The sequence below is a fragment of the Musa acuminata genome, chromosome BXJ2-9, assembly GCF_036884655.1.
Source record: "Musa acuminata AAA Group cultivar baxijiao chromosome BXJ2-9, Cavendish_Baxijiao_AAA, whole genome shotgun sequence".
NCBI classification, from domain to species: Eukaryota; Viridiplantae; Streptophyta; class Magnoliopsida; order Zingiberales; family Musaceae; genus Musa; species Musa acuminata.
In genome coordinates, this window is record NC_088346.1 from 25,793,850 (window position 1) to 25,817,308 (window position 23,459).

The 23,459-nt window shown below is 44.8% G+C and overlaps 1 protein-coding gene across 7 annotated transcripts in view; it reads right to left on the bottom strand.

Moving 5' to 3' along the window:
• Positions 1-5,064: 5,064 nt before the first annotated feature.
• LOC135623326 (acyl-CoA hydrolase 2-like) overlaps positions 5,065-23,459 on the bottom strand; it is an 81,473-nt gene continuing 63,078 nt past the window's right edge. For all 7 annotated transcript variants that reach the window (XM_065126170.1, XM_065126168.1, XM_065126167.1 and 4 more), the window contains 4 exons: positions 10,769-10,870; positions 5,655-5,703; positions 5,501-5,569; positions 5,065-5,428 (listed from right to left, as the gene is read on the bottom strand). In XM_065126170.1, coding sequence (XP_064982242.1) covers positions 5,351-5,428; positions 5,501-5,569; positions 5,655-5,703; positions 10,769-10,870 — 298 coding nt within the window. In that variant the 3' untranslated portion in view covers positions 5,065-5,350. The remainder of the gene's footprint in view (positions 5,429-5,500; positions 5,570-5,654; positions 5,704-10,768; positions 10,871-23,459) is intronic.

A 23,459-nucleotide genomic window follows, 5' to 3' on the forward strand; every position in this document is an offset into this window, starting at 1 on the left:
AACAGGGATTTATAGGGAGAAGTTAGTCTCTCTCCTCTTATGATTAAGACAAGTGTCCCTTCGGGACACTTCCCAAGAGATGCCAACGAATTAAGGACCCAAAAAATTAGATAAAGGATTTGAAAAGTTTTAGATAATAGACTTGAAACATGTCAAACGATGAATTCAAAATGCACCAAATGGAGGACTTGAGAAGTGAAAAGAAATCCACCATGGTAGAGGCGCAATGCTAAATGTCCCAATACGCGTTGGGAAATCTAACTCATGTGAAGAGAAATCCTTTATGGTAGAGGTACAAGGCCAAATGCGCCAAAGATGTATGTGTTGAGAAACCTGAGCCACATGAAGAAAAATCTTTCATGGTGGTGTTAGGATCGTAAAGGCACTAAGAGGAGAGGGAGCGAATTAGTGCTTTCAAAATGAAAAAATGATTTGAAAATTCATTCGATGAAATCGATATCGAAAATATGTTTAACTTAGAATATGACTAAGTGTAGTAAGCAATTAAATTAGTAAACAATAGCAATGAAGAGCATAAAAGGAAATGCACACCGGATAGTAATTCAGTTGTCGTGACGTATGTCCACTCCTGATTCCTCCTCTGTCGAGGCCATCGACTTACACTAACGATCTAATTTTCAATAGGTGAATATCAACTACCCTAGTTACAACTTTTTTCTCCTTTTCATAGGTTTAGGAGAGAACCTTTACAACTCTCTTTTATAAGTAATCCTCACACCTCCTTTAGAAGGAATAAGAAGCTTGAGGAAGGAACTCAACACTTTCAACAGAGTTTACATACTTAGAATCATAAGTTTTTCATGCTCTTTTCTTATGATCTCAAGCAAGAATGACTGGGGTATTTATAGGCCTGAAATGACTTTAAAAATAGAGTCAAAAGTTCTCATCCTCGAGTTTTTGGGATACTAGCAGTACTACCGCTAGTGTTGGGTAGTACCATTGCCTACCGCACTAAGCATTGGTGGTACCACCACCTACCTGGGTGGTACCACCACTTGATAGCCTATAAGACTCTATTCTGGAAGTATTATCGCTAGTCTAGGTGGTACCACTGCTAGTCTGGGTGGTACTATCTGTTAGGATCAAGAGCGGCACTAAGAGAGGTGAATTAGTGCAGCAAAAAATTCTTAGATTTTCGTATAAAATATTTCATACGTTTGATGAAACTGAATCGGGAGATAGCAACTTGAAACGTATGAGAGCGTAAGCAAGATGAGGAGGAGAAGCAGTTTGCTATGAAATGATTTGCAATTACAGTAAATTACACTTATAAAATGCAAACCAGAATTTAGAGTGGTTCGGTCAACGTGACCTACATCCACTTTCGGATTCCTCCTCCGACGAGGTCTCCGGCGTCCACTAAAGGCCTTCCTTCAATAGGTAAAGACCAACAACATTTTACAGCGCTTTCTCCTTTTTAGGGTTTAGGAGAGAACCCTTACAAGTCTCACACCTCTCTTGAATGATCTCAAAACTTAGAAAGGGAGGAGGAGAACTCTAGCACTTGCTTACAACACTTTTACACCCCAATAACTCAAGAATATCTCAATGCTTTCGTGTCCTTTCATACAAAAAAGGGTGGAGGTTTTTATAGGCCCCAATAGCTTCAAAAATAGAGCTAAAAAATGTCTAATCCTGGATTTTCAGGGTCCTGGCCGGTACCACCACCTGACGCTTGACATTGGGCGGTACTACCGCTTAGTCTGGGCGATACCACTGCCTGAAAGAGCTCGGAGACCAAGCTTTGGTGGTACCACCACTGGCAGCAATAACTTCTGGTGGCACCACCACCCAAATTTCCTGGGGCATTGCTTTTTAAGCGGTGCCACCGCCAGCCAAAGTTTCAAGGGCTGAATTGGGTGTTCAATTCGGCCCAATTAAGCCTTATTAAGGGCCCAATTGGACCCTAATTAAGTTAGTGGGATTATCTCACAATCCTAACTTAATTTACGCTCTAACTATGATAATTAAGACATGTTTACTGCACTTCTTATTCCGGTGCATCAATTGCTCTTCCAACGAGCTTCCGGCGTACTTCCGGCGAACATCCAACGAACTCTTGGCAATGCTCTAGTGGACTCCCGGCAAGCTCCTGGACTTTACAATGATCTTCTTGGCAAGTTCCGACGAGCTTCTATGGCAAGCTCCTAGACTTCTCAGTTGGTTCTGGTGGAACTTCCGACGAACGTCCGGACTTCCGACGAACTCTCAAACTCCCAACATGATCTCGATCTTGACTCCGACACAACACCTGCTTTATGTCTTACTATTATCGTAGTTAATCCTGCACACTTTTCTCAACATATAGATTAGATCAAACAAATTACACTTGACTTCATCATCAAAATCTGAGATTCAACACTATCGCCTGACATTGGCAGTACCACCGTCAAGTTTTCCGAAAATGTACACTCCATACTTTCTAGCTCACAAGTGGTTCTACTGCCTTATCTGGAGATGCCACTACTTGACCTAACTTTAAGTTACTAAATTGGCCTTCTGAACCAATTCAGCCCTAATTCAGGTCTAATGGGCCCTTAATTAAGTTGGCATGGTTACACCCAAAACCAACTCAATTAAAACCTAAACTACTTCGATCAAGACATAAATGATTACAAACATGAATCCTATGTTGTTTGGCATATCATTGGTTCATCCGGCACTTCGTCCAAACTACCGACGCATCATTATTTCTTTTGGCTAATTGCCCGATCCATCGACATGTTGACCTCCTACAACATCTTATCCTAGTGCAATACTCGATCCTTTCGGCCTGATGCCTAATCTCTACCATGATCCACTCCAACCTAATGTTTGATTCTCTTACTTCAATCAATTTGTCTTTCCATAATCGAAGTTCTACAATACTTTTCTCAAGCACTCAATGGATCATAAAATCATCAATTGATTTCATCATCAAAATTCGGGATTCAACAAGTAGAGGTGCAAGGCCAAATGCGCCCAAGATACATGAGTCAAAAGCCAAACCCGTGTGAAGCAAAATCCACCATGATAGGGTGCAAGGCCACATGAACCCAAAAACGTGATGCGGGAAACCCGACCCACATAAATTGAAATCCACGATGGCAGAGGCATAAGGCCAAATGCACTTGAAACACATGAGTTAGGAAACCTAACTCACGTGAAGAGATATCTTCTATTGTGAAGGCGCAAGGCTAAATGCGCCTAAAATGCATGAGTTTGGAAACCTAACATGTGGGAAAAGAAATATATCATGGCGGAGGCACTAGACCAAATGTGATTGAGACACGTGAGTTGGAAAAATACGACCCACATAAGGAAAATTTGTCACAATGAAACCATAAGGCCAAATACTCTTGAGATGCATTAGTCGAGAAAACCCAACCTGAATCTACTATGGTGAAAACATAATGCAAAATATGCTCAAGGCGCATGAGTCAGAGAAATTCGACCCATGTGAAGAGAAATTCATCACAGTTAAGGTGATAACCCGACCCATAAAAGCAAATCCCAAATGCTCACATGTTAGATGAATTAAATGTCATACCTCGACCCCCTCTCAAAAGAGTCCCGAAGCACACCTTTAGGAGAGGGACGAATGATAGGTCATCCCACATGTCACTATCACATGGTGCCCAAAGTGGGAAGAGAAAATAAAGCTTTCTTCTCATTATTTATGGCGAGAAAGCAAATCACAAGCTTCCTTCTTACCATTTATGGCAAGAAAGATAATCTTAAGCTTCATTTATATCCTTTAGAACCAAGTATAAAAACTCACCTATGATATAGAAAGAGAGGACTATTCTTTGAACTATCAATGTCCACACTTATATATCTTGGGTTACTAACTTGAGCATCGGAGTGACTAGATCGGGAAACTTCTTCTAACCTCGATCTTTTGCAAGTGGCACATTGGGAGTTCAACATTCTCACCTCGGAGACACCTCGAACAGTCCTACACATCTAGTTCTCAAACACGTCGAGTTAACTAAGATATTAATGATATTTTTTTCTGAACAAGTCTATATATATTTTCTAAATGCAAACTCTCGTTGAACTTCTGGTCCATGTGAAGAGAGTTGCACAGTAAGTTTACATATATGTATAATTAGTGCGAGGTTAGCTCAACTAACCGAATGAGCCCAAGAGCTTGATAGTTGCTGATCTGAGTCTCCAAATGATGCCAAGTATGCGCCAATCCCCTTCACAATTTTCAGTAAGACTTACTGGTGGGGCCACCCATGAACCATTGTTACAAGCTTATTTCTGATGGCTTGGGGAGAATGAAACAGGTAGGAGCTAGATTTACTCTCATAAAGAGTGATGGATCTCTCTCTTATTTGTGCTGGATGCAAGTACATGACATGACGATTAATCATTTATAACGAAGCTGCAGTCATGAGATACGGACTTTTAGCACCTACGTTGGGTTTTGCTGCTTCTAAATAGCAAGCATAATCCACTTTGATATCTTACGATTGTAACGAGAGAGTTAAAACTTTGTTTTCTTTGGTTAAAGAGAGAGCAAGAGAGAGAGAGAGAGAGAGAGAGAGAGAGAGGCATAGTTGGCCAGATTGCTGGTGTAATGAATGTTACGGTCACACACATTTACCGGGAAGGGTAATCGACCGTCTGAATTAAACTTTATAATCTCCTGTGACAGAAAATGGGGGGGCGGCATATATATACATTTCATCTCATCATTATTGCTGTAATTTACCTCTTATTTGTCCCTTCATTAAAGAGCTCAGTGGTTTGCTTACCAGCATACAAGAAAGAGTAGATATGTTGATCTAATTTGGAGGGTTTCCTAACATGTAAGGAAGTGTAGCATTACAGTAATAATATCATAAGAGCAAATGTGATATTTTTCTCTCTCATTCCTATAGCTATATAAACTGTAGCTTCATCGAAGGATCATGCTGAAGTGTCAGTCATAGATTCGCACCACATACAGCAAAGTCTTCAATACTAAACAAGTGGCAGAATCTAAAGTTCATAACAAGCTGGTGATCTACTAACTGATGCAGCAAGGCAGCGAAGTCTAGCAGTAGTAGGAACTCAAGGAAAATCCAAGTTCTTTCAGCTGGATTTATTAGGATGGAAAGTATTTATTACACTTGCTTCATGGTCAGAGAAATAAGCAATTATCATACGGCCATTTCCTCTATCATACAGCAATAAGCATTCTGTGTAGCTAGCAAACCTAAATATGCAGCGAAACTAAAGCAACCAACAATTTTAATGTAGTATTATTAACATAGGCGTGGAATGTATGGCTGATGGAGAATAGTGGATAGGCATCAGCACCGCACAGCATATGCTGCACTGGAACTTTGAATGGCCCTTAGAGCTTGGAGTTGAGATCTTCATTTTGTTGTTTAGCTTTTCTGATTAGGCCCTCTTGGGTTAATGACATGATAAGCTGGAGAGATAGACAGCATTGGAAGGTCAGGGACAACATAACATCTTATCAGATAGAAAATCAATCAATTACCTCGCCTCTCCTGTTAAACATACGACCAAAGGAGAGTCCACGACCTCCACTAGCAGATGGGCTCTCTATCTAGATCACAGAAAAACATTAGGTAAGAATCATGAGAGATAATTTCTAAGGGTTTTAAGCAACACATTAGTTGTTAAATACTTACCACAAATAATAACCAATCATCAGCTCTTACAGACCTGTGGAACCAAATCCTAGAAAGAAAAGATAATTAAACATTCAAGAAAGAAAAGATAGTTCAACATTCTAGAAAGAAAAGATAGTTCAACATTTTAGAAAGAAGTAACCCTCCAAAGTAGGAAGACAGATATCATACAGATAGGTATCATACAGATTCATGCAAAAAATGTTTTGAATAATGCTTGTGATTATTTATAGGTAGAAGTAAGGTATTCCTTCTATTTTGGATAATGCTTTTGATTATTTACTGGTAGACTTTATTTTCATGCCAAAAAGGTTTTCCTCTTGGACAATTGAGGGCAAGCTCTCCTCCAGCTAGGAAATTGATGCAGAAGTTTGTCCTTTATTCCCAGTTAAGGACAAAAACTGTAGTTAAACCATGAAACACCTATATCTATGCAGGTCCATCGAAAGAAACACTGGTTGTCCTTGCTCAAAGATAAAAAGCAAACTTCTCATGAGTTGTTATGATTGTTAGTATTATAGAGCAGTAGTTGTCATAAAGTTAATGCTACAAAATACAGGTTCACCTCAAAATTTTCTAGGTCCATAGCATATTAGAAAGAATATATATGTAGACCTGGTGGTCCCTACTGTTAAGCCTGAAATGAAGGTCATTGGTCAAGAAAAGGTTGAATCTTTATGACAATGTTTATTTTTCTCTGAAACAACACAAGGTGAGAGGGGGTAAGAGAGAGAGTCTCTGATGGGATGTTTTACTTTCTAATATGTATATGCAGCTTACTGCAAACAATGACATGTAAGGTTTCCTAAGCAGACTAATTCTATCTTACAACACATTGAAAGAACCATGCATACAACTTTTCAATTACCACACTTATTATGACCTTGGTTTGTGATAATTATTAAAACTGATAAAAAAAAGATGATGGCGCTACCAAATACTCTTTTTAAAAGAATAAAAAGAAAAGAAATAAAGAAAGATGTTTCGTTCTAGGGTGCAATATCGACTTTCTTTCGCTTTTTAAGTTAAGGATCCAGAAAGACCAAAACCTGAAACTAGGTTGAACGAAACCTCTATATCTCCCTAATTTTATTGGATATCTACAAATAAAAGTGATACCTCACATGTCCACAAGATAAATATTGCTTGTTCAAAGAAAAAAGTGTAGATGGAGAAAACAAAAAACAGAAATGAGATATATCTTTTGTTCATACAGTTGAATCTCGGATTTTGATGATGAAATTAATTGTAAATTGTTTGATCTAATCTATATGTTGAGAAAAACGTACAAGATTAACTACGATAGCAGTAAGACATAAAGCAAGTGTTATGCCGGAGCCAAGATCGAGATCTCGTTAGGAGTTCAAGAGTTCGTCGAAAGTCCAAACATTCGTTGGAAGTTCTGTCGTAACCAACCGAGAGGTCCAAGAGCTTGCCAAAGAAGCTCGTCGGAACTCGCCAAGAAGATCGTCATAAAGTCCAAAAGCTTGTCGGGAGTCCGCCGGAACAATGCCGGAAGTTAGTTGGAAGTTCGCCGGAAGATCGCCGGAAGCTCGCCATAAGAGCTATTGATATACCGAAATAAAAATGCTTTGTCAATTGTCTTAATTATTATAGTTAGTCCGTAAATTGAGTTAGGATTGGGAGGTAATCCCACTAACTTAACTAGGGGCCAACTGGGCCCTTAACAGGGCTAAATTAAGCCGGATTGAACAACCCATTCAGCACTTGAAAGCCCAGCCGGTGGTGGCACCACTTGGGAGACCCAGTCTCCTAGGTGGTCTGGGCGGTGGTACCGCCTAGGTGGTCTGGGCGGTTGTACCGCCCAGATTGGGCAGCGGTACCGCTAGCAATTAATGCTGCCAACGATGGTACCACCCCTGTCAGGCGGTGGTACCGCCAGAGCTCGGTCTCCGAGCTCTGTTAGGCGATGGTATCGCCATTAATGGTGGTGGTACCGCCAATACTCCGAAATCCGAGGATTTAAATTTTTTGCTCCAAATTTTGGAACCATTGGGGCCTATAAATATCCCACCCTTTTCTGTATGAAAGGGCACGAAAGTGTTGATATAATATTAAGTTCTTGAGGTATTAAAAGAGTTGTAAAAGTGCAAAGAGTCCTCTCCTCCCTCTCTTAGCTTTGTAAACATCCAAGAAAGATGAGTGAGGCTTGTAAGGGTTATCTTCTAAACCCGATAAAAGGAGAAAGAGTTGTAAAAAGTGGTTGGTCTTCGCCTATTGAAGGAAGACCTTTAGTGGACGTCAGTGACCTCGACGGAGGAGGAATCCGAAGTGGATGTAGGTCTCATTGATTGAACCACTCTAAATTCTGGTTTGCTTTTCCTTTTGTGCAATTTACTTTACTACAAACCTCATTGAGCTTCGTCTTACATTCTTACGAAAGTTTTAAGTTCAACATCTTTCCGAAACGATTTGAATCGAGACAAACTTTCTATGAAATCGAAGAATTTTCCACTACATTAATTCACCCCCTCTTAGTGCCGCTCTTGATCCTAACACATACATGGTAAAAGGCAAGATTCTTAATTTCGTACCATATCGGCATGTCGAGCTTTGCTCGATACGACATGGTATGGGTGTACCAAGCGGTATGCCAGGGTGTACCGCTCGAGCGGCATATGCTGTCTCGACAATGTCACCTCCTTTTCTTCTCCTCGTCGCATCAGATGAGGAGAAGACAGTCTTCTCATTTGCAGCATTCGGTGAAGATGTCAAAGGCCGCAGACGTCTCTAAAGAACGCGGCGAAGGCCGCAGTCGTCTCCGGCCTTCGACGAAGAAGAAGCTCAACCGCCACCTCTCCATTACCTCTTGGATCAAGATCATCAAGGGAGGGCGGCACCAGATCGGGAAGCATCAAGGTTCTCCCGATTCTCCCTGTTCTTCGAGTGCCTTCTCCCTCTTCTCTCTCGATGCTTCTTCCCTCGTCGCAACCAGGCTGATACCGCTTAGTAGCAGGTGACGACAGTTGAAATCGACCGTTACCTCTCGATACGGGGCTAGATCAACAGTACCGCCCGGTAGCAAGCAGTCCGCATACTGATATGCAAGCGGACCGGTATGTACCGCATACCGATCGAAATTAAAATCCTTGGTAAAAGGGCACATTCACATCATATTTCAGAATGGAGCCATGGAAATTGTCATTTGATCCTTCAACATTTCTTTACACTAGCGGCAAAAGATCCAAGTTGTTGACTCCAAATAGTTAGGACTTTATGGTTTTGTTATTATTGTTGTTCACCAATGGAATATAAAAAATTTAAACTTTCAAACCATTTGGAAATCATCAACCACAAATAGATCTGTGAAATACTTATTCTTTATACTAAACAGATATATAAGCATTAATGGAGTTATCATCTAATTCCATTTTATATAGTTCATCAGGTCCTACACTATTGAATTTCAATTTGGCTTTGATATTAGGTGCATGATTTTGCACTATGCTGTCCTCAGGCTGTATCTTCAGTAGGTACTGTACATGATCAGTATGATTTGTTATTTTATATAAAAGTGATGATCAATGTTGGAGGATAGGAACTTATGAAGTGATACTTCAACATAGGTTTTTGGATTCTCAGCACACCATAATGATGGTAATGCTCAACGATGTGCCAATTCGTATGAGCTGGCACTCGGTACAGGTTTGTGCTGAGAAGCATAGGTTGCATCAGCCCAACACTAAAATTTAATAATCTCATAGAATGGCACAGTGTCCTGTGTCAGCACAGCCAACACATTCGATTTTTCATGCAAATATAGCCAGTTTGGTTTTGCCACATGGGAGATATAATGAGTATGTGAAAATCCTAATGCATTTAGGAGATTGCATTCAGTTTATAGTCGCATATGCTACATTTTAAAACACACATCTTATATAATTGTCCCTAATTATGTTGAGCATACAAGTCGATCTCATACAAATTGTGTGGTCTGTCTAGTTTTGCCAGCACATGCTAGACATAGTATGAGCACCAACAGCACTCCTTGGCATTGATATTAAAGGTCTTCCGGTGGTGTCTACTTTGCCAAGGCTTGATGCATTCCTATTGTTTATTTTGATAAGTCTTTATCTTAGAATTATTTTCTACCCTAGGGAGAACGTACACCACTTTTTTTTTTCCTACCATCAATTCATGGTTGATCCAAAAAATATACAGAAGATTGCCAAGGCTTGAGGTAAGTGCTTATTTGTGCTTGCCAGCTAGAACATGCATAGCACATGTTGGAACAAAAAGGTATCAGCTCCAAGAAAAGACAACATGCACTAAGAGAGCTCTTAGTTTTGGAAGATAATCAAACTGAATTACCTCAGGCCTTCGGCATACGAGTATGAAAATATATATTACACATCTGCAAAAAATTATAATGACTATGAAAAGCTTGTTATTTATGAATTAAGAGAGCTCTTGGTTAAAGATTAAGTACCTTTTTATTTAAAATATGATAGTTTTGTGATTTATATTGAAATTAGACCATGACATTAAGTTTAATAGTGTTCATTTTTTGTATAATAAAAAACAGTTTATCAATTATTTTATTACTTAAATATTTAACTTTTCTTTAATAATTTTCTCCAACTATTGAGCAGACATAAATACCAAATAAACCTTACAGTTTACTTGATATCTTGATCTAAGCTTTCATTCAGTAAGCACAGATAGAAATCAGCAGATATAGTGATAATGCTACTTGTCAAGGACTTAATTATCAATTTGATACTAGTTTTGGTAACCTATTGAACCATTATGCTGGACAATATATTGACTTGTATCATTTGGTCTTGTTGATTTAAATAATAAAAAAATTAACAAATGATATGAACTAGTATCAAACTGTACATTTCAATATTGGCTGAAATGTATTGGTCCACTCGCTACTTAACACATTGCTATTTGACCTTTCCAAAGGCATTTTTGTCATGTGTATCTTATTTGCACCAAAGTCTACAAAACAATAAAATTAACAGTATAAAGACAGAAGATATACTTGTTAGTTTTTGCAATTTTTGGAAAAATTTAATCATACACTTTATAAGTAAAATAATCGAAAAGCAAAAGGTTTGCAGAAGGTTAAGGTTTTTGAGACATACGAGTGATCCAAACTGAGAGATGCTATCTTCAAGCCCCTCCGTCGATGAGGATTTAGGCTAATGCCACCAAAGATAAGATCAGAAGCATATGCAAGAACACATCTACAACCAGATAAGATAATTCAGTCATTGGCATTCATATAAAAATGAAAATTAATGAAAGATTTTAAGCAAGACATTAGAAGCACACCAAGTACCAAGTTAAATAGCACTTATTTGACAAGCAGATGAGTGCCCAGTTGCATCAAGTTAAGTTACCACAAGGTTCAACCATCAATATCGGTATATGTGAAAACTAAGAATTCACATTATTACGTAGTTAATCAAATTTGTTAAAGATTTCAAGCTTATTCATCTATTTTCTAGTTTCCTGCTTGTACAGGCCATTGTCATGGCTTTGTTATTTATAAGTACTCAAGTACTTAACTCGAGGAGATCAGTTAATGACTGAATATTACTGCTGCTTATCAGAGAAATTGGTCTTTGGCACACGAGAACCAGCATTCACTAAATGAGCGAGAATTCATGTGAGTCGTACTAACATTGACTTAAAGCTTGAGATAGGCAAATGGTCAGGTGAGCAGAAAATTCATGACAACATGTTTGCTGTTATCCCTCAATACTTCCATTGTTTTCGCTCCAAAAATCTACTAAGAATTCTACTGATACCTATCAATATTAGAAATACAGCCTAGAATCTGTATTCCATACAAGGCCTCTGACAACATGTGTTAAACAGTAACACATATATCAAGAAAGGATTTTGAAGACAACTTTAATTCTAAGGATGACAGACAACTTCATGTGAAGAAATAGGGCTTCTTATGACCCTAGCCAGCCTGGCTTGGCCAGTTGCAAAGCCATATTTGAGCCTTATGGTACCATGCCTTAACTATTAAGATCCACTTAAGAATAAAAAACACATTATATAGAGGACAAAATGGATCATTCCAAAACTGACACATGGACACCACCTCAGCAAAGAGGGCCAACCTCAGCAACGATGGCCACCACCGCAGCGAGACAGTTACGACATGTAACCGCATAGGGGCAATTGAGCTACCTCGACCGATAGTTGTACCATGTTGGTAGGTGGTTGAGCCACATCAGGGGAGGTTACGCCACTTTGGTAGGTGGTTGAGCCATATCAGTAGGGGTTACGAGACCTCAATTGCCATCTCAACAGGCAGTTGTGCCACCCCTACAACTGCCTTAACTGTTCAAATCGCCGACAACCATGAGGCCCCGGGTATAATAGATTTTCTCTCATTCCTTTTTCTCTACCTTTGCATTCTTATTTCCTCTACAAATCGGATATTTTCTCTACCTTTGCATTCAACCATGAGCTACCCCTAACTTCAATCTTCTACGAGATCTTGGGTGGCATATCAAGAGATCAGGCAACATCCAAACCCCAACATTCCTCTTCAACCAACCTTGACTTCTCAGGACAACACATGTTACCCATTGTCGGGTCGGAACCAGGTCGGAACGTTCTTCCCTCTCTTTCTTGGACAATCAATCTTGAAGTTAACACTTATGGACTAGGCGGGAAAGACTGCCATTGACAACAGGAAGAAAATGGCCCTATCGGTGCATGGAGTTCGTCCTACTACCAACTACATGGATTCATTAGTGGCAGCAACATCCAAGGATTAAAATATCAGTATCAATCAAGGTATACAGTTTCCAATGATACCGCCTGTACCATATCAGTATCAAACTATCAATACTAGTCCTCAGATGGTCAAGTAGAGAATCAGTCTAAATCCATCCCATGTGTTGGTATAGTTCAATGCCGATCAATATGGGTTCAGACAAGCCAATACTAGCTAGATATGGTTTAGTACCAACCAATATGTTTAGGATAAGTTGGTTCTCGTCCAACCATATGCAAGTTAAAACTATAATTGCCAAACTCATATTTCATGCATGTGATGATGCTCCAATAAAACATGAGCATTGACTGCAAACTCAGGTTTTTATCAAAATCTTCCTTGGTCGTTGACCCTAATACTCATCATAGATGAGTGACTTGGGTATTCTTATCTTGAAGTCCTTCCTTTGGGCTTTCTGATGTATCCTTGGGGCTTTCTGTACAACCAATTTTGCAATGAAAGTTCATCCAATTTTTTGGTGTATGTTCATGTAGTTGGCTATTTCAAATTGACTAAATGCTTCTTCAATCAGATTATTTTTCCATCACAAGCATCATATTTGCAATGAACACACTGTGAATGGTGGCGGATATCCAAGCAACAGGTCAGTTGCAAATATTACCCTAATTATTTGTCGCTTCAATGAGATTATGTCACGACCCGGGTCTGATGAGCTAACTGGCCAATATCTCCATTTTGGTCCTCAATGGCGGACCAAAATGCTTAAGCGGGAGGTAACGTAGTACACTCATCAGACCCTTATAAGCTAACCACACACATTCCCCACTTCCGATGTGGGACTAATGGGATATTACATTATCCCCAACTCAATTAGCTTGACGTTCTCGTCAAGGCCCGACATATCCCAAATCGAACCCTAGCATAGTGCATGTGAGGTTTAACTCAGTGGTGGCTCCACGCCATGATGAGTTCTCTGACTCCATCCACGGGTAGCCCTTTCCTACTGCAGCCCTCTCACCCTGCCCTAATGCTAGGTCGGCTCTGATACCAAATGTCACGACCCGGGTCTAATGAGCTAACTGGCCAATATCTCCATTTTGGTCCTCAACGGCGGACCAAAATGCTTAAGCGGGAGGTAACGTAGTACACTCATCAGGCCCTTATAAGCTAATCACACACATTCCCCACTTCCGATGTGGGACTAATGGGAGAGTGTAACATCCCTCGTTTCCGAATGTTCGTATAAATTTCTAGTGATAATGTAAGCATCTATTTTAAATTGACAAAAGAAATAGAGTATGAATTAGAGGTAACTTATTTTTAAGATTTGGGAGATTTGTTCAAAAAAGAATCTGAGGACCTATATGTAAACCCTGAGGATGTATATGTAAACCCTGAGGGCCTAATCGTGAATATAATGAAAACAAGGACTAAACTGCAAAATGCACAAAATAACAAATCCCACCGCCTAAGCCTCTCTGCCTTCGTTCTTAAGGAACCAGAGAAGGCAGCTGCTGTGTGGAAGAACAGAGAAAGAAAGAAAGAAGAAGAGAAAAGAAAGGGGGAAGAAGAAGAAGAAAAATTGGGGCTTTGAGGTTTCTTACTCAATCTTCTCAATTGGGGGTCAAAATTCTCAAAGGCAAGTGTTCTAACCCCATCCTACAGAATTTTTAGTCTCTGTTTTATGTTGATTCAAAATAAACTGAAGGATTTCTATTTAGAAACCGATATGTTCTCTCCTTGGGCAAAGAACCATCGATTCTGAAATTTTTCAGTAAACTGACCCCTATATACGATTCCAGCTATAATTTTTAGTACGAAATGCAGATTTGAACAGGACCTAGTTTGTTTGAAATTAGACTCTTATATCTTTCTTTTGACACAAATTTTGAAGATTTTGAATACCGAATACTTACCCAAACGTCTGTTGCAAATGAGTCTATGAACGCTGCAAATCAGGGATTAAGATTTATGACCTTTTGATACTGAAATGCCTATAACTCCCTGTTGGAAATTCTGATTTGTACCAAACTGATTTTATTTGAAACTAGACTTGAAAATCTTTCTTTTGACATATAGTTTGAGAATTTTAGAATCCAAATGCCTACCCTAGTATCTGTTGAATCCGACCCTATGTATTCTGCAAAACAGTGATTGTGTTTTGACCTTGGGTTACCAAATCAAAGGTAACTCCTTGTTGGAAACTCTGATTCGTACGAAACTTGTTTCAACAGAAAATAGGTTGATATATCTTTCAATGACAGCTTTATTAAGGGTATTGGAGCATAATTAATAATCTGAAGTATTTGTTCTATGTGCCATTGGAATTCTGTCAGAAATCGAGCTTTGGTCGATTTCGCATATTCTGTTTCATTCCTTTGGATATTGAATTCTTCTAACCGTCTTATTTGAATTGAGCTAAATATGATTGCTTGGATTCCCTGTATACTCTTGCTTCCATTTCATTCCTAATATGAATACATTTGTGAGAGATTTGTTCCTTGCATCATATTGTCTTGAAAAGGCACATGTACGTTTTGTTATTCCGCGTGTGCTTCCGATATATGCTAATTATTGTTAAAACTGCCCTCTTGTACTATGGTGTGTGGGATTGTCTGGACCTTTGCCAGAAATGGTAAAGGGTATGTGCTTATTGCCCGCTCTGTGGGATATTCTGGACCTTTGCCAGAAATGGTAAAGGGTATGTGCTTATTGCCCGCTCTGTGGGATATTCTGGACCTTTGCCAGAAATTGTAAAGGGTATGTGCTTAAAGCCTGCGATGCTCTGCCGGCCCCCTCTGACTTCACCTAGACATGGGTGGATGGAGCTCCCAGACGTGGGAGACTTTTGTCAGGTGGTCATTCAGAAATGGATGAATCACATTCTGACTGAGATCCCACTACACCTTCTATATGTTTGATATGACATCCAGAGTTTTGGTGAGTTGTTTCTGTTCATGCTCTGGATAAGAATGATATGATTGCAACGTCAAGGATGACGTTTGAGCTTCTGTATGGTATTTGTTTTTAGTGTAATATCCCATTAGTCCCACATCGGAAGTGGGGAATGTGTATGATTAGCTTATAAGGGCCTGATGAGTGTACTACGTTACCTCCCGCTTAAGCATTTTGGTCCGCCGTTGAGGACCAAAATGGAGATATTGGCTAGTTAGCTCATCAGACCCGGGCCGTGACATTTGGTATCAGAGCCAACCTAGCATTAGGGCAGGGTGAGAGGGCTGCAGTAGGAAAAGGCTACCCGTAGATGGAGTCAGAGAACTCATCACGGCGTGGAGCCACCACTGAGTTAAACCTCACATGCACTATGCTAGGGTTCGATCTGGGATATGTCGGGCCTTGACGAGGACGTCAAGCTAATTGAGTTGGGGATAGTGTAATATCCAATTAGTCCCACATCGGAAGTGGGGAATGTGTATGATTAGCTTATAAGGGCCTGATGAGTGTACTACGTAACCTCCCGCTTAAGCATTTTGGTCCGCCGTTGAGGACCAAAATGGAGATATTGGCCAGTTAGCTCATCAGACCCGGGTCGTGACATTTGGTATCAGAGCCGACCTAGCATTAGGGCAGGGTGAGAGGGCTGCAGTAGGAAAGGGCTACCCGTGGATGGAGTCAGAGAACTCATCACGACGTGGAGCCACCACTGAGTTAAACCTCACATGCACTATGCTAGGGTTCGATCTGGGATATGTCAGGCCTTGACGAGGACGTCAAGCTAATTGAGTTGGGGATAGTGTAATATCCCATTAGTCCCACATCGGAAGTGGGGAATGTGTATGATTAGCTTATAAGGGCCTGATGAGTGTACTACGTTACCTCCCGCTTAAGCATTTTGGTCCGCCGTTGAGGACCAAAATGGAGTTATTAGCCAGTGAACTCATCAGACCCGGGTCGTGACATTTACGCCCCTCAAAATATCGACAATATTTAAAGTTTTTATCACATCTAACCCAGGATCCAAACATACATTTGAGGTCACAAAGAAAATATTCAGATCAAAATTTCACCTCTATAGTCTACAAATTCATAACCCTGTGCAGTTTATAAACATACCACACATCACTCGATAATTCATATAATCTGAACTCAACTCATCAAAATAATAACCACAACATAAATTCACAAGTGGGGAAGTCTGTGCAGTCACCAAACCAACGATTACCATAAGTTCATATCATTACATGAATTTAACTTAACATTCCAAAAATCCTATACATTAGGGATCCTTTAACTTACACAAAATCCACAGGTTTAGATTCATCGTCAACATTTCAATAGATACAAAGTGGCTTATGCAACACATACATATATGCTAATAAAGATCAGCCCAAAATCTTCTAACTTTCCAGTGCCTCAGCCCAATCTTAACATTTAAGCAAACGGTACGCTATCCTGAAAAATTTATCAACAAACGGGGTGAGCATAAAGAGCTCAGCAAGTGACTAACATATCCATATCAAATAGTACAATTTCCAAAGAGATAAAGTTTCAAAATACAAGGCAGAATATACGATTTCGTAGACAGGTACATACTGCCCGTACCGAGCGATATTATTTGAAATTATATACCTTGATATAAGCAATATATGAATAGAAATTTGCCCCCAATTATAGCTAACGACCCCTAATTAAGCCTAAACGACACTAATTATTGATGAGGGTAATCACTGCGATTGACTCGCGTGACGTCAGCTGTCCCAAATAACGCCTCGCAGCACCTGGTCAATGCAAACCGGAGCGCCGACCGAGGCATATTAACACCCTGCTCATGCTCAATCCTTCACGCCACGCCAACACCAGTGTCAGACGCTACCAGCGTACCCCCTGCAAGCGGGCAGCTCAGGAAGCAGTAAGCTTCCCTATAAATACCCTCTCGTTCATCGAGAACTAGAGGAAAAAAGAAGGAAAAGATTCTCTAACCAATATCATCTGACTTGATCGTCGGAGGGGCGGGCCGAGCACCCCGACCCGACCTTTGTGTAGGTGCGAAGCAGAAGGTCCCCGCCGGACGGGAAGGCGAGGAGTTCCTACCCGAAAGAAACAACGACCACCGTATCAGACCACCTCGGCGGATTCGGAGGCCGTCTCGGGAAGATCCCCCGTCATCCGGACCCGAACCAAGTCGCGTCAGCCCCGAGGTCGTGACTTAAAGATTGTTTCCACTAACAGATTGGCGCTAGAAGGAGGGCCCGAATGTCGAGGGACCCTCAGACTGACCCTGACGAACCTCCAGCCGAGGGATCGTTCTTAACAGGGGCGCCAGCCGTGCGCCCCTCGCGTGATGAGCCACGGGCAGACGACCTCGTCACGACCTCGGAACGCTACTGGCGTCTGTTTAACGACTCGGGTCTGCTTCCGCCCGAGGGCGCCCCCAACGTCCCTTCTCCGGTGTCGACCGAGGCCTTCCAGAACCTTGCCCACCAGGTCCGAATTTTGGCGGGAATGGTGTAGACCGTCATCCCGCTCGTTTCCCAATCAACAAACCCGTCGGTGGCCCAGCCTACGCGTCGACTAGAACCATCTGCGCCTGCTCGCGTTATAACCCCAGCGCTCCCTGGCTCACCCCGGACCCAGGCGTGTCCCCTTGGAAAACCCGGCCGGCCGCCCCGAGCAGGAGACGATATCCTCGGGCTCAATGGACTCCTTCCGAGCCCAACTACGCCTTTTCGGTCAACGACTTGAAGAAGTACAGAAGGAGGTCTGTGCCTCAAAGGGAGAGCTAGGGGACGATGCGCACCGGGGGTCGCCGTTCGCGGCTGAAATACGGGACCAACCGGTGCCCGCGAACTTTCGGCTTCCCTCCCTGGACGCTTACGACGGCACCACCAACCCGGCGGACCATGTGTCCGCCTTTCGGGCTCAGATGGCACTATACGGAACTTCAGACGCTCTGATGTGTAGGGCACCTCGGCCGCTATCTACGGCAGGATAAAGAACCGTCCCCAAGGCCCGAGGGCCCCATCGAAAGACAGATCGACATGATCACGGGCGGCCCGACGTCTCGGGGAAACAGTATGTCTCGGGGAGCATACGCCCGTGTTACCGCAGCCAAAGTCCATGGGCGCAGGCCCGGGCCCGAGGTCACGTTTCCCGCCGAGAGAGCCGAACAGCCCGAACACGATGACGCGTTGGTAGTGACCGCCAGGATCGCCAACGCTCGAGTGAAAAGGATCATGGTCGACACTGGAAGCTCGGCCAACATCCTTTATCTGGACGCTTTCCAGAAGCTTGGGCTCTTCCGCGATGCCCTGGAGCCTATGAACTCGGCGCTCACCGGATTCACCGGCGAATCAATTTCACCATTGGGCGCGATCACCTTGCCCTTAACCCTCGGGGAAGTACCGAGAACGAAGACGGTAATGGCAACCTTCTTGGTAGTTGACCTTCCGACCGCTTACAACGCGATTTTGGGACGCCCCACCCTTAATAAGTTTAGAGCGGTTATCTCCACCTACCACCGAACCGTGAAGTTCCCGGCCCGTGCGGGGATCGGGGAGGTCAGCGGGAGCCCCCGCGAGTTAAGGCGATGCTACCTAACCGTAGTATCCCTGTGCAAGAGGAGGAAGGGTAAACCGCCCCTCGAAGACCCCCGAGAAGCGAAAAGGTCGTCCCAGCACCCCGAGCCAACGGAGCCTACACTGGACGTGCCACTACAGGAGGGACGCCCAGATTGGACGGTCAAGATCGGGTCGGAACTTCCTGAGCGAGAGCAAGCCCAGCTCATCAATCTTCTCCAAGAGAATCTCGATGTCTTCACCTGGTCACCCGTTGACATGCCCGACTTAAACCCTGAGGTGTCTCAGCACCACCTGTGCATCTCGCCAGACGTGTGTCCAGTAAAGCAGAAGCCCCGACGTCTCGCTCCCGAACGCTAGCAGGCCGTCCGAGGAGAGGTAGAGCGACATCTGGCAGCAGGCTTCATCGAAGAGGCCAAGTACCCACGTTGGTTATCCAATGTAGTCCTCGTGAAGAAACCTAATGGAAGCTGGAGGATGTGCGTTGACTACACTGATCTTAATCGCGCTTGTCCGAAGGATTGCTATCCCCTCCCACGAATCGACCAGTTGGTCGACGCAACGACCGGTCACACCCGCCTTTCATTCATGTACGCCTTCTCCGGCTACAACCAGATTAGGATGGCACCCGAGGATCAGCAGCACACCGCATTCCTCACCGAACAAGGGGTATACTTCTACAAAGTTATGCCATTCGGGCTGAAGAACGCGGGGCTACGTATCAAAGGACCGTGAACAAAATGTTTGCTCACCAGATAGGGAGAAACATGGAGGTCTACGTCGATGATATGATTGTAAAAAGTCGCACGACTATGACCCACTTGTCCGACTTGGCCGAGACCTTCGACACACTACGAAGGTACAACAAGCGACTCAACCCCGCCAAGTGCGCCTTCGGTGTCAACTCGGGCAGATTCCTCGGGTTTATCATACATGAAAGGGGAATCGATGTAAACCCCGAAAAGGTACGGGCAATCGTCGACATGCAAGCCCCTCGGACAATTAAGGAGTTGCAGCGCCTGAACGGAAGGCTCGCCGCCATGTCAAGGTTCTTATCCCTATCAGGCGACCGGTGCCTCCCCTTCTTCAGGGCTCGGAAGGATCCCAAGGACTTCGCGTGGACGGCGGAATGCGAGGAGGCTTTCGCCCACGTAAAGGAGCATCTGGCCTCCCTCCCTCGCCTCGCTTCGGTGTCACCTCAAGAAAAGCTGGGTATCTACCTGGCCGCCTCTCAACTTGCAATAAGTTCTGTCCTGATCAAGGAGGCCTTTGGAGAATAGCAACCGGTTTACTACACCAGCCATGTCCTTAATGGACCCGAGGAGCGATACCCCCCGATCGAGAAACTGGCATTGGCGCTCGTATTGACCGCCCAGAAGCTGCGCCCCTACTTCCAAGCTCATCCGATCGAGGTAATCACCGACCAGCCGCTCCGGCAGGTTTTGTCTAAATTTGACCTGGCAGGTTGCCTCCCCAAGTGGTCGGTAGAGCTCGATGAGTTCGATATTCAGTACGTCCCAAGGACCGCCATCAAAGCACAGGCGGTGGCCGACTTCATCTTAGAACTGACTCAGCCCAAGGACGAGGAGCCAAAACGCGTGAAGACGGAATGGCTCCTTCACGTGGAAGGATCATCCGGCCGAAAAGGCGCGGGGGCCGGGCTGGTGTTAGAAGCCCCCGACGGGCGCTCGTTCGAGCACTCCCTCCGCTTCGGATTCAAGGCCACCAACAACGAGGCGGAGTACGAAGCGCTGCTGGCGGGGCTTAGACTAGACGTCGAAATGCAAGTGGGCGACATACACGTCCTCACCAACTTGCAGCTGGTTGCCGAACAGCTCACAGGCGGGTATGAGGCCCGGGACCCAACCATGTCGAAGTATCTAGTAGAGGTAAGAGCTCTCGCCGCCCATTTTGCCCGCTTCACATTATTCAGGGTGCCGAGACGCCAGAACGAGCGAGCGGACACGCTGGCAAAACTGGCCTCGAGATCGGGTCCCGAGGGTGAGCCCAACGTGGAGGAACTCCCCACCCGCGCCATCACGGTCGCAGCGGTGGCCACCGCTGGCCCACCAACAACATGGGTGCAGGAGGTGTTACAATTCAAATGTCACGGGACGCTTCCCGAGGACGAAACCGCGGCTCGACGCCTGCGCCGGACCCAAGCCCGGTACTATGAAATCGGCGGACGGTTATACAAGAGGTCATACTCACACCCCCTCCTGCGCTGCCTCGAGCCCGAAGAGGCTCAGTCGGTTCTTGCCGAGATCCACGGCGGTGTTTGCGATGAGCACATAGGTGGGCGCACCCTAGCGTTTAAGGCACTCCGTCAAGGGTACTACTGGCCCACTATATGCCGAGACGCAAAATCGTACGTGCAAAGGTGCGACGCATGCCAGAGGCACGCACCGACGCCCCGGCAGCCGGCGGTACCGCTGATGCCCGTGGACTGCGCATGGCCTTTTACGCAGTGGGGGATGGATATTCTTGGCCCTTTCCCCCCAGTTTCGGGGCAACGAAGATATATTATTGTCGGGATAGACTACTTCACCAAATGGGTTGAGGCCGAACCACTGGCAGTGATCACGGAGCGTCAAGTGGAGAGATTCGTGTGGAGGAACATTGTTACCCGGTTTGGTCTGCCCAAAGTCATCATCACCGACAATGCGACGCAGTTCGCCAGTGCTCGGTTCAGAGAGTTCTACGCGACCTACGGGATACAGCTGAGGTTCAGCTCGGTCGCACACCCCCAAACGAATGGGCTGGCCGAGGTGACCAACCGAGCCACCCTGGGCGGACTCAGAAGGACGCTCGCGGCCCAATCCACTTGGGTTGACGAACTCCCGAGCGTCTTATGGTCCTTGCGGACCACGCCTAAAACCGCAACTAGGGAATCCCCTTACAACCTAGCGTTCGGCGCCAAGGCCGTCCTACCCACTGAGGTGGAGATTACAACCCCACAAACGGAATCTTATAACGAAGGGACATCGGCCGACGGACTCCGAGCCGGATTGGACTTGCTCGAGGAAAGGCGAGCCGACGCGCACCTAAAGGCCCTCTCCTACAAAAGAGTCGTCGCTAGGATTTACAACAGAAGGGTCCGCCCCTGACCTATCAAGCTGGACGATCTAGTGCTGTGCAAGGCCGAGGTAAGTAACCCGACCCGAGCGCACGGTAAACTCACTCCCAAATGGAAAGGACCTTATCAGGTCGTCGAGATTGTCCGACCGGGCACGTACCGGCTCGCGACGATGGCTGGCTGTTCTTTGCCAAGGACATGGAACGTCCAGAACCGTAAGAAGTTTTTCATGTGAGAAAGTAAAAGATTGGCAATATGCAAGAGAAGAAAATCTTCTTTCATTTAAGAAAAACTGGGACTACAGGACTCGATGCTGACTTACAGACCGACCGACCCCTTAGAAAAAACTACAAAAATTGCAGGACCCTTTTTACTCCTTCGGGACCTCCAGGCGATCGTCGAAAGGGACGTCCTCGGGCATGTCCACCTCTAGATCTTCGGGATGGGAAGTGAAGGGATCCTCCTCTACCTCGAGGCCTGGGTGGCGCGCACGGAAGCGGGCCAGAGCAATCCGGTATCCATATTCGAAGGAAACCTGCCCCATCCGCGTCAGCCCGAGTTCGAACCCCTCGGACTTTTTGTATATCTCGATCAGCTCCTTGTCCTTGTCGGGTCGGAGGCGAGCCTCCTCGGCAAGTGCCTCGGAAGCTGCTCTTGCCTCTGCCTTCACCTCCTCCAGCTTTTTACTGAGGGTGCTCGCCTCCGTCTTTAACAAACGGAGCTCGGTCTGCTCTACCCGCAAAATTTTCTGGAGCTCCTTATTCGAACTTTCGGATGTCTGGAGCTCCGATTTGAGGCGAGCCACCTCCGCCTCCGAATCCGCCACGCGCTTCTCAGCGGCCGCCACGGCTTCCGGGCCCGCCCCGGCTCAGATCTCCTCCACTTGGTGGCGCAGCTCGGCGTTGCGCCCGCTGAGGCCCCCGATAATCCGGCCAGCGTCACGCACCCGGTCCATTAGGGTCGTCGCGTAGTGAAGGCCCTATAAGAAAGAGGAGAGGTCAGGAGGAACACCGTTGGATGTATAACTAGAAATAGCAAGCGCAATACTTACCAATGTTAGGGACTTGGCTGACTTGCCAAGCAGAGCCTCCGAGGGCAAGGTATATATGTCCCGAGCCATGTCGGGATGAAGCGCACCCCGGAGGAATGCGGCGGAGGAATCTCTCCTCCGGCCGACACTCTATCCCCCCAGGACAGGCCCCCCCAGCGGGCGACCAAGGGGTCGCTTGCCTCCCCCGTCGGGATCTCGCCCACCACCCGTGAAAGAAACGGCTCATCGTCGCCCGCGGGTAGTCGGCACAGGTCGTGCACGGAGGGAGGGCGCGGGTCCTTCCCTATCGCCTCCCGATTGGGTCCTGCCGCGCCTCGAAGAGGGCCCGCCTCTGCTCGGTCCACCCGTCCCGGGGCTGCCTCGGATCCTTTGGAGGTAGTGATTTTTGCCTTCTTCCGAGGACGCCCGG